The sequence below is a fragment of the Macrotis lagotis genome, chromosome 5 (assembly GCF_037893015.1).
Source record: "Macrotis lagotis isolate mMagLag1 chromosome 5, bilby.v1.9.chrom.fasta, whole genome shotgun sequence".
Taxonomy (NCBI): Eukaryota; Metazoa; Chordata; class Mammalia; order Peramelemorphia; family Peramelidae; genus Macrotis; species Macrotis lagotis.
The window spans coordinates 271,827,628-271,839,880 of NC_133662.1; the positions used below are offsets into that span (position 1 = coordinate 271,827,628).

Below are 12,253 nucleotides of genomic sequence, written 5' to 3' on the forward strand. Positions count from 1 at the left end.
CCTTGCTGGGGGTCGGACCCTGAGTAAGTCACCTCCCCTCAGTCTGCCTCATTTTCCTCTTCCATAACACCGAGCGCCTCCCTTGCGGGGTTGCTGTGAGGGTCAGGAGAGACAAAGTACCTAGCACAGAGGAAGCACTGCCTATGTGTTCGTTATTCTTATTTCAATTATTGTCATTCATGTGGGGGGAACTGAGGAAGGACTGGCACCTGCTACATAGTTGGTGGAGTTGACATGGAAAGCAACTTGGAGTTAATTTAGAGAAAACAACTGTCTGGCCCGGGTCTTCTGCCCGAGGGGCCTCTGCCTGAGGGTCACCCAGCTGAGCACATGGCCCAGGCAGGTCGCTGACAGAAAGAAGACCCCTCAGATACCAATGTCTCTGAAGGGACATTTTTAGGGTAGGAAAGACTAAAGATGTTACAGAGACATCTTCTCACCCTCTGGGCTCTCCTTCCAGCCTTTGGTCTGGCTCCATCCTTAACAGTGGACATCTGACCACTACTAACCTATTCCAGACCCACCTGCTCCTTGGCCAGCTGCTGCCCAGTTAGTCCTCCAGTGCCAGCTCCTCCCACCCCTACTCTGGGAATAGTCACTGGATCAATGTCCTTGCCTTGGGACTCCTCTCACCCACCATCCCTGACCACCACCTACAGAGGGTGAAGTCAGTAGCAGGGGGCAGCCTGGACTACAATAATGATGTAAGAGAAGAGCACTGGATAGGGAGCCAAGGGACTTGGACTGCAGTTCTGCTTTGCTACATATTCATCATGTGTACCTTGGGGGAAACACTTCCTCCCTTCAACCTCAGTTTCCTGAGGACATTGGATTGTGGAGGCAGCTCTGGGGAGTGGACAGAGCCCTAACTTTAGAGTCAGAAAGACCTGAATTCAAATCCCATCTCTGACACACGGAGTGATCCTGGCCAAGTCACATTCTCTCTTTCATGCTCTCTTTTCCTCAGCTATAACCCTCCCAGGGTCACTGGGAAGTTCAGAGAGGTTATTTATGTACACCATATGCAGGGTGTAGACATTCAGTCAGCCACTAACAGCCACTAAACATTACTGAGAGTCTATTGTTTGTCTGACAACTAAAGTGCTGAAGGTTCCCAAAGAGACAGAACACAGCCCCTGTCTTCAGGAGCTTACAACATTATGCCAAGGTTGTGCAGACATTCAGATGCTAGAGAAATGTGAGTTATTATGACTATGGCTGCTGCTTCCGAGGAGGCTCCTCCCCCTTCCTTTTCTTAGTCCTTTCTCCCCCTCCTCCTCTCTTCCTCCTCCTCCTCCCCCTCCTCCCCTTGCAATTACCTCTCAGGACCCTGGGATCCTATAAGAACAGGGAAGAGTTGCAGTGAGCTTGAGGCCCTAGAGAGAGCTTTAGGGTGTGCCTACCCTGGTCGAGAACTACTCCAGCTGGTAGGGTCATTTCTTGAAGGTCTGGGGCTCACATTCTCCTTCCTCAAAGTCATATAGTCAACAAGAGCCTTGAATGTCCTACAGAGTCTGTTCCACCAAGCAAGTGAAGTAGCCCTTCCAACTTCATGGCCACTGAAATCCTTCCTGCCTCACCAGAAGCAGCTAGAAAGTCCAGGGGAAGCCACCCCATCCGGTGCTGCTCTGAGTCTCAGTGAAGGTCCCTGGGCACTGGATTCCAGGTCTACCCAACCAGTCTGTGGGCCTTCATTGGCTAGGGTTTGCTGCCACCTGCATGCAGGGGCTGAAGCCTGGAGGGCAGGACTCCTGGGTGCCATGATGGAGCCCACACTGCCCTACCAGCACCCCACATTTGCTGCAGAGGAAGCAGATCTGCTATTCCTGAGAAGTCAGGATCTAGTGACTTCCTTCACAAAGCTCCCCTAGGCCATGGGGTGGGGAAGGGAGAGCCCCCCACCCCCCCAGGGCAAGCTACACTTGGGTGGAGGAAGCTCCCTCTCCAGAGGTGACCAGTTACTTTCTGAGTGGGTTTACCAACCCCCTATTTCTTAGGGGCTAAGTTCCTACTGGGGAGAGGGAGTCACTGGGCCATGACAGAGATGTCATAGAAGCCAAAAGATTACTGAGGCAGCATTGGATAAAGGAAAATAAAAAGAATGGGAAGAACTCCCCAGAAGTTTGCTGCCAGTAGATCCAAAGAGATTACAGCCAAGGGTGGGGAAGGCTGGTGAAGAGTCAGTGGTTACTCAGGTCTAACCCAAGGAAAGAAGACAACTTTCTGGACTAGGACTTGAGAAAGCCTGGGTTCAAATCCTGCCTCTGACACTTCCTAGCTTTGTGAAGCTAGTTCACCTTCAGGGGCTTCAACTTTCTCTTTCATAAACCAAAGGGGTTAGTCCGGAGAGCCCAGAGGGCTCTGCCAGCTTGCCCTCGTGCTCCTGTGGTCCTACAAAGACAAGCACAGAGCTCATCCCAAAGCTCAGGCCCACGTTTGTGGCCCAGTCAGAGAAAACCAAGGCCTCTGGGAGAAGAGCTGCTCTCACAAGCTCTTCCCAGAACCTGCACAACAGCAGCTTTGACTCCAGGGACATGGAAAGATTTAGGAGATTTAGAAGGAGCCAGCCCATTTGGTGAAGTGGGCATCCAAAAAGTTCTCTTTTGAAGAGCAGAAAAGTGCCCAAGTTAAGCTCATTCAATTCCTGCTCCTCCCATCAAGAAGTGAGCTAGTCACCATCCAAGCAAGGATGCATAACCCTGAGCTCATGGATGGCCCAGGGGATGGGAAGGTCATTGAGAGATGAATTTAAGACTGTCGGAGTTCACCTTATCAATTGAACCTGGATCCACCACAGGACTGCCCTAAATAGAAACAGTCATCTTCAGGTTGTTGTTCAACTCCAAGAGCAGGTGCCAGGGGCCAACAATGTGTAGGTGCTGGAGAGCCAGATGGGAAGGAGCTCCAAGCTTCTGGTCCAGCCTGTGACACTGTCAGGTTCTGCTTGTACATTCTTCCTGCCTTGGATCTTCTTTGTGATTCTCCCTTTGGTCCTGGTCTGCTGTCTTGGGCCAAGCTGAGCAAGGCCGAGCCTCCCTCTGGCCAGGCTTATTCTCCACAGAGCATTGAGGGCAGCCACTGAACGTGGCTCTCAGACCTTCCCTCTTCTGTTTCTGTCCTCAGCTTTTTCTTCCTCAGTCCCTTCAACCAGTCTTCATCCACTTGACTCAAGGCTCTTCACTGTCCTGCGTGTCCTTCTTTGACATTCTCTAAGGTCATCGATGCCCTTTCAAAACTCCGATGCCCACAAGTGAGTTCCAGGGATGGGGTCTGGGTCTGACTGGGCAGATGACAGCTGGGGTCCTCTTTGTAGACGCTAGGATCCTGTATACTTTCTGAACTGCTTCATCCATGGTTTCTCAGGTTGAGCTTGCAGTCCACTAGAACCATCAAGTCTTTTTCAGATGAGTTCCTATTCCCCTTTCTCCTATCTTGTCTCTGTTGACTTTCCCAACCTCAGCACAAAACTTTTTATTTAAATTTCATTCATTCATGAATTAAACCTAATGTTTTAGCATGGAAAGATCTTTTTGAGTCCTGACCATTGCCTCACAAAGGGTTTGCTTCCCCTTCTATCTTTGGGTCATTTGCCCATTTGGTAAGCCAAGGGGGCTAAACAAGTGGAAGGGATTTTTGGAGGGTCTTCCTTCTGATCCCCCCTTCCCTTCTGACAGTTAATGGAAAGACCTTCCACCATCAGATGTCAGACTGGAGTATGTAACCCTCCCTGAAAGTGAGGGCTGAGAAGTTCCTTCCAGTTTGAAGGCCCCTTGAGGCTGCCTGTGTAGTCCTTAAGGACACTACTGACCAGCACTTCAATTATTGAGCCACTCACTCTTCCTAGAGGGTCAGTCTGGAGGCTTGCCGATTGAATCTCTCCTTCTTAAATGTCCACTGGCTCAGTTATCAAGGTCATCTACCTCCTCCAGAAGCCTTCTCTCAAGTGTACTTTGTACATTGGGCTGTGTGGCCTTTTTGAGTTCCACAGACCTTCACAGGTGGGATTGTTTGAGTTGTGCTGCCTTTAAAAAAGCTGCTGCCCCAAACCAGGAATTAGAATCTCCTATCCTCCATTCACAGCTTCCTTGAGCAAGGTGTGTCACCTTGGGCCTCAGTCTCTTTATCGGGAACATGAGGGGATTGGACTAGATGGCAATCAAGCTTTCCTGCAGGTCTAGGTCTATGGGTCTATGGGGTTGTGGGGGGGCTTCTTCTTAAATGAAAGCTTAGTGCTTCATAAACCTCCAATCATCTTCAGTCATTTGGACCCAAGAAGGCTTTGCTAACTCTGGCAGAGTGTTTTCTCTTCATCCTGCAAGGTGGGCAGTGGAGGATGAGGTGAAGCTTCCTAGGTCCTTCAATACCTTCTGGACCCTCTGGGATCTGGGCAGAGCAGCACCATCCTCCTGCTTAGAATTGAATCAGAGTAGGGGCCTTGACTGACTCCCATGGAGACTGAAAAAAGGCCATGGGGCATCTCGGTGGGAGAAGCAAGGGAAGGGCAGGATTCCCCCTCAGAATCAGATACTAGATCATTCTCCCTAACAGATTTATAGCTGTTGACTTTTCCAGGGACTAAAAGATTCTTTTCATCTTGTTTCATGGGGTTAGTGAGATGAAACTGGGCAGCATGTTTAGATAAGAGTTCATTTGTGAAGGATCTCTGAACAAGCTCAATGGGACACAACACGTGTCTTGGTAGCCATCATAACAGACTGAAGGATGAGGATTGAGGGAGGGCTGTGGGGCCATGATGGCAGCTGCCATTCTCTGCCACATGAGGACCACAGCTGTGTATCACATTCCCTTCTGAGAACCCTCTGCTTTGTTCATGGACAGACTGCAGGTACCTAGCAGAGAAGAAGCAGAACAAGAGGCTTTTGGGGTGAGCCCATGATGAGGAGGGGATTGATGGAAGGAATTAAGGATTCCCAGTCAAGAGAAAAGGCCTGTGTAAGGACAGTCCTGTAGAAGACAAGGAAGATGGGTGAATCTCATTCTGTGTGACCCTAAGGGCCAAAATCAAGGCTCTGGGAGGGAGAAGTGACTCTGTAGAGAGATGGAGTTGATCTCAACATAAAGAAAAGTTTCCTAATATGTGCAGGTTCTTAATAGTATAATGGAAACCCCAGGATCTGGGATTGGGGAAGGGTCCTAACACTGAAATTCTTGGAGTGGAGTTTGGCTAACCCCTTGTAGATTCTACAGAGGCATAAGGAGCAGAGGATTCTTTCACCGGCAACAAGAGCTCAAAGGAACTGTGGAGATCATCTAGTCTATTTTTCATTTTCCAAGTGAGGAAACTGAGACACAGAGCAGGTCCTAACAAGTAGTAGAATAGAGCTTGACTAGATGGCCTCTGAGGAAGTTTAGTATGGTAGAAAGAGGTTGGATTTAGAGTTAGGATGCCTTCATTGAAATTCTAGCTCTACCCCACACTGGGGTCCTGGGCAAGTCACTTCCCTCAATGGGCTTGTTTCATTATCTGTAAACTGAGAGGGCTGTAACCCCTTTCAGTTCTAGAGCTGATCCTAAGCCCTGGAGAAGGAGGGGAGAAGACCATAGTCTCTTCCCACAATGACAATCATTTTGGTGTAAAATGGTACCAGGCAGTCACCATGTTTGAGTCACATTAATGCCCCCCAGTCCTGAATCAGTTCAAGTAATGGCACAGACTGCAGAATTTCAGGAGCCCTAGTGATGAGCTGCTGGGTTTGGCTGCACCCTCAGATGGCAAGCACATAAGCCACCCCTGGCCCCTGCTGAAGCCTGGTAAGCTTCAGAGAACCACCATAGATATTCTACTGAGGCCTGCAATGAGCCCAGCATCCCTTTTGTATCATGTGAGGAAGAGGAGGGGAACATTAATATGAAATGAAAAGAAAGAATATAAGAATTTTCTAGAAGGTTGGAGATAGTCCAAGTCAACATGAGTAAGAATCATCTCTACAACAGAGCCCACAGGGTTTATCTGTCCTTTGTTAGAAGACTTTTGCTGTATGGATAGGGAGTAGCCCAGGGTAGCCTGTTCCATGATGGGGCAGCTTCACCATTAGGATGGTGTCAAACAACTAGATGTCTCTTGGTTCTGCCCCAAGCAAAACAGGCCAGCCCTTCTTCCTGCCAGTCCTTCTGAAATCTGAAAATGGATTCTAGGCCCTTTAAGCTCCCTGTCCTGAATCCTTTGCTTTCTTCATGTCTAATGCCCTGACCCACTATTAGTTTGCCTTGAGCTTGCAAAACTCCCCTCTCCCCTGCCTCAGTCTTTTTCACCCAAACCACTGCTGAGCCAAGCTCTCCCAGGTTATGGTACATTTATCCTGACTAATGTGCATTTTATTACATCCAGCCTAGCTTTGCAACATTCCAAATCCTCATTCTGTCACCTGATGAGGCAGGTTATCACCTCCTAGGTGTGCCATGAGCAAATAAAAGCATGCCAGCTATGCCTGTATCAAAGATGTGGAAGAAAAGGTCAAAGCAAAAGGACTAAGAGAGTGCAAATTCCTTGAGCCCCACCAGAGATAACATATTCCATCAGGGGTGCTGCTTTGGGGCAAGAAACTCTCCAACCACTTCTGGATCTGTCTCTACCTCCTGCCCTCTAGCTCTTCTCTCTCCAATTGTTAAATCCTTCTTTAACATTTAGGTAAACCCGTATCTACAGTAACCAAGGTTTGTCTGTCCTGGAGTCCCAATCCCTTTGGCAGGAGAGTCAGCAAGGCATGGTGCAGAGAAAGCTGGCTGGGGAGGCAGCAAGATATGGCTTTTGGTCCTGCCTTTGACCCCCTACTGGATGCACACCCCAGCCAACTAAGAAAGAAAGTTGCAGAGAAGATGTTGACTTGAATTGGGGGATGAAGTCATGGGTCCAGTGCTATCTCCATCCTCTTAGGGGTAAACTGGGCTGAAGGTTGGGCTGTTCTGTTGGCTCAGTGTCTACCACGGAATAACCCTGTAGATCTGTAGAGTCTCACTGGAGGGATACATTCCACACCACTGACACTTAGAGGATCCATGGGTTCATCCTTTTATTGAAAATCAGGGCTCACTGCTCATCTCCAAGCCTTTGGGACCTTTCCCACTCTCCATGATCTTTCTGGACTCACTCTGGCATCACCTTTTCAAGGAAGCCTTTTCATATCCCCTCTACTGTGATTGTGATCTCTCCCCAATCACCTTGCATTTTGCTATGATATTTTTATTTGAATTAATTCATTTAATGTAATAAATAACTTATCCTGGTCCCCCTGCCAGAATGCAAGTTCCCTGAGGCTAGGATTTCCTACCACTGGATTTGTATTCCCAAACCTCCTCCAGAGCTTGATAAAGCAATTGAATATCAGTATAGACTTAGTAGTTGAAGCAAAATCACTATGGGTGCTTTTCCTACTACATCCCCCCCCCATCCCACATCACAGGGCTCTGGATCCAGGTTTTCCTTTCTCTTCTAGACTTCAAATTCCTCCTGTCCTCAGCCTGAGTACAGAAAGACCTTTAAAGGTGCTCAACAAATGTTTGCTGAAGGAGTGGAAGGCATTTTATGAGTAATTACCAATCATTTTGATTGGTAGGCAGTTTTCCCCAGCAAACCCAAATCCCTTAACTGTGCTATCTAGAGATATAGGTGTGTGGAGGGGGTTCCCCTCTAACCCACCTAAGTGTTTAGGGGAGTATGTTGAAAATTGCAGCAAGAGACTCTAGTCTAGGAGCTGGTAGGAAGGAAAGGGAAATAGCTATTTGTAGAAGGGCAAGTTTGCTGGGCAGTCATTGCCAAGAGTCAGGGAGAAGTATGATGAATACAGGAAGCAATAAGTAAGAAAAGGACAAGAACTACCTGGGGTGGGATAGAGGAAAAAGGGAGGGACAAATGGAAAAGCATGAAAGACTGGACAGTGGAGAGGAGGAAGTGAAGGGAAGAGAAGTGGGAGAGAGTGACTCACTTGTGCCAGCTCTCAAGCAAAGGACTCAATATCTCATGTAAAGCATCCATTGAGAGAGGGCACGCCCTCACTGACACCGAGGGAGGCATCAGAAAGCTTTGCAAGATTGAGCTAATAGTTTCCTTATATTATAGCATGGTAGTTCAGCACATGTCAACATGTTTTATGTCAATTCTTTTTGGAAGACATTATTTTCCAATGGGAACAACTCAATACTGGGCTCAGTCCTTAAGGAGGGGAAATTAGGAAGAAAGCAGACTTGGAAAAAAATGACCAAATCACGTTCTTCAATACTAGTCGATCTTGGTGAACTCAACAAACAAACGTGATGAAAAGGGCAAACCTTCATGAGAAGATTCTCCCAGGGACCATATTGGGTGTGGGTGAAAAGATGGGTAAATGCATCAGATTCCATTTGGTATATTTGGAGCAATTTGATAAAAGCTTAAACCACTTCTTGATGGGTAGTTTCTGCCTCAAATGGACTCAAAGTCAATTTATCCAGTTTCTGTTCCTAAACCTTGGCTCCCCCAGGCCAACCATGTCATGCCCAGGGGCAGGGCTTGGAAGTGTTGGCATGAGGAATTTGCCCTAGGAGCCTGGGAGGAAGGGAGAAGGGAAGGAGGAGAACAGAGAGGCAGCAGTCAGGGCTCATTGGTCGCAGAGCTGCACAGACATTTATTGAGTACAAACAACAGCAAACAGAGCAGGCTCACAGAGACTGGAGCATCCTGAGCTGGATCCAACTAAAAGGTTCTGGAGAAGCTATTATCATGAGAAAGTCCCAGAGGTCCCTGTGGATCCTAAAGTCATTGCATTTCCCCCACCCCAGTCTCCCCAATGATTGCCCAGATAAAAAATAAACCTGACTTCCCCCCCTCCTTGCTCTCATTAACACTACAATGGCTTGTCTGGACCCTGACCCACGGGGAAAAGAGTCATCCTGTGTGGGCTCCAGTGGAGATGGCTGGAGGTCTTCAGTGGTCCCCACACACACTCCACTTCCAAAATAACAAGGGAAAAGCCATGCCATGGCTTCAGGACATAGGCTGGGGGGTGAAGGGGAGCCAAGACAAGCAAAGCTTGGAGGGAGGGGTGGAGAGGCAGGGAGGTGAGGGAGGGAAAGTCATAAGGGAATATTGGAGAGCGAAGACATACTGCAAAGCAACCAGAGTTCTAGAGGATGGATTAGATTATAATCTAGTGCACATGGCATCCAAAGGTCAAATCAAACATCAGAACATCTAAGCTAGGTTGACACTGAAGGGACAAGCTGTCTTTAGAAACGGCCCAAATGGGACCACCCCAGAAGGGATTTCAAATAATCAACACCACACGTGCACCAAAAGCATGGACAGACCTGGAGCATAAATTAAGAGCTCAGGAGACATCAGGGAGAGGCTGGAGCTAGTAAAGAAACGTGTCTGTGTGTGTGTGTGTGTGTGTGTGTGTGTGTGTGTGTGTGTGGGCATTATATATAGATATAGATATATGGAATATATATTTTTGTTAGTAAAGAAAAAAACCCTATATAGTGGTTGAGGGGAAGGAAGGACAGTCAGTATACAGATTGTACAAGCTGGGTGGAGAGCCACTGGCTGAAGAGGGTCAGGTGATGCAGAATGAAGGATGATGGGTAGAAATTAGAGTGCGCCCATTCCAGTGACCTCAGACGTCAGCCTAGAATAGACAAAGGCAGAGAGAAAAGGGAGAGGAAAGGTATTAGACATGGAACCCCACATCATTTCTGGGGACACGGGCAGGACACTTGGGTCATCCTTTGCCTTGCTAACATGGCTACTCATTTCCCAACTATTAGACCAGGAACAAAGACATGGAGGAGACCAATGACCAGTGGGTCTTCTACTATCTTCACACACACACACACACACACACACACACACACACACACACACACACATACATACAATGAAGGATAGGAAGTGCATTCACCACAATTGAACAGAAACAACAGCAGCCTTCAGTGAACTGTTGGGGAGAACTCAGAGGAAAGTGAAATTCCAAGGAGCTCCAGAAGGACCATGAGGCCTTTGGGCTGGAATCTGGCTGTATTGTCTCCTGAGACCATAAGCAGCTACCTAGAATTCTGTCTGCCCTTGTACTATCACCACCTCCTAATTCTGATTCCCCATTAGATGATAACTCAGCTAACATGATGGGGTGGGGGTGGGGTGTTCAGTGAGAGGTCCCAGAGGGAATGGTAGAGGGAAGGGGATAGCAGAATGGAGAATTCCTAAAAATGAACAGAAGGGCTTCTCTAGCAGTGACCAAAACAAAATCTGCTCCTTTTGAGTTTCTTAGGGCCACTGACAAAGAGATCCACACTCTAAGGTTACAGACACTTTTAGTCTTTGGAGGAAGACTGAGGCTGGTCATACAAAGATGGGTCAATGGAGTATGGGACAATGAAGAAAAATGGAAGCAGTCAAATAACCTCTATTTCTCAGTGCCCCCACTGGTCTCTTATTCTTCCTGTCTACAGTTTCATACAATAATTCTATAATAGAAGAAGGGGCGAAGTCTAGGGCAATTTTGGTTAAGATATCAGATAATCTCAGGAATTGGGAAATTTAGGCTTAATCTTGGCTCTGACACTTTATGACTTGGAATCAAATCTTCTTTCCCCCTAAAACTCAGAGCCTCTAAAAGGCCTGGGTAGGACAACATGGTCACTTACATTCATTTTAACTCTAAAATACTGAAAGTTTAAGAAACTTGGTTTCTGGTGGCTGAAGGTGAATTTCTTCTATTCCTGGCTCTCTTGTCCCATTTCTGTGGTTACATGGAGAAACTTGATCAAATCTGTTCCTCCAAAGACCTCTGGGTCTTGTTCATGATTCATTCATTGACTTGCCATGAGTCAATCTAGAAAGAGCCTATCAAATCTCTAGCTAAATAACCTTAGAGCAAGGATAAATGTCAATAGAGGTTGAGCTTCCAGAATTTTTGCCTACAAAATAACTATCTCTGCTGAGTCATCCCCAAAATGTCCATCTTTCCTTTTTTTCAGTTAGACTGTGTAGCTGTTTGGATTCCAATTCCCTCAATCCAAGCAAACTAGACAGGGCTGTGCTCTGTTTGTTCCTCAACCACATAAGTATGTGGGGCTCATTTAAAGCCTTGTGAAGATATAATCTTAAAAATCCTCTGAACTGTTCAGAAAATGATGATCCTGGGGAAGTATGGGATGAAGAGCCCCCTTGCTTTCTGTTATTCCTCCCTGTTGTTGGGAACATCCGAGCATATCACTCAGGAGGACTCTTTGCATTTTGTAGGTTTCTAGGTAGAAGACCATGCCACTATTGTGGCAGAAAGGGGGAGAGAGAGTCATACTTTCCATGGCAGATATCCATCCTGGATGAGGATCCTCTAAGTGGACTATTTTTTTAATAGGAAATCAAAACACTGTAGGTATTAGGAGCAAAGACTTTTCCTAGAAAAATCTGTTTAGTGGAATGACTCAAAGGCATGTAAGCTGTGCTTGGGGAAGCAATTATCAAGTAAGTGAGTTATGCCATATACAATGGAATATTCCTCCTGGATAACAACAGCCTGCACTACATTCATTGGGATGAAGATGTCAGCCTTGTCCTTGAAATATGTCCAGGATTTAGAACGACTTGGGAATCCCTGGCTCCATGATCCCAATAGGCATATGCATGTGTGATCATGTAAAGTCCCATGAGATATGGAGGGGAAATCAAGGTGATGGGCATGATCTTTGATTTTTGGGGAAATATGGCTGAAGTCAGCCCATTTATGCACTAGGGGTGTAGAGGGCTGAATTACCTCATCACTTGTGACTCAAATGGCTAGTCAGTGATCTGGAAGGCCTTGGGATTACTGGAATGGTTGTAGGAGACTGGGTGAAGAGGAAGAACAAGGTCTAGAAATGAGAAGGTATTGTGGGAGAATGGAGGGGCATCAGAAGGAGTAATGGAGAATCTGCCCATTAGATTGGATTCTAGTGATCCAATGAGTATTAAACTTCCAGGAAGCTGATTTGAAAAATGCATATTGCTCACCAGCCAGGCAATGGGATTTCCCCCAGCCTAGGCTACTTTTCACATCAAGTTTCAATGAAAGGAACATTCAAGATTGGGAAGTGAGTTGGATGTGGTGACTGCCATTTAAAAAATGGTACCAGCTCATTCTAAATCATGGCCTATCCATTTGTAGCTATTTGTGATGGTAGAACAGCTACTGATTAACAAGAGGGTTGATCCAACACTCCACTTACTTTGAAATTGGTTGAGTTGCAAGCCGCAAGATGCCTTCTCTTCCTGCCT

General features: G+C 47.0%; 1 protein-coding gene across 35 annotated transcripts in view; it reads right to left on the bottom strand.

Moving 5' to 3' along the window:
* The window catches only part of PCBP3 (poly(rC) binding protein 3), a 352,993-nt gene that overhangs the window by 13,196 nt on the left and 327,544 nt on the right, over window positions 1-12,253 (bottom strand). For 13 of the 35 annotated variants that reach the window (XM_074189931.1, XM_074189928.1, XM_074189922.1 and 10 more), the window contains one exon: window positions 7,437-9,623. The exons of the other annotated variants lie outside the window; for them this stretch is intronic. In XM_074189931.1, coding sequence (XP_074046032.1) covers window positions 9,587-9,623 — 37 coding nt within the window. In that variant the 3' untranslated portion in view covers window positions 7,437-9,586. Of the gene's footprint in view, window positions 1-7,436; window positions 9,624-12,253 lie in introns of those variants that run through there. 35 annotated transcript variants of the gene reach the window in all.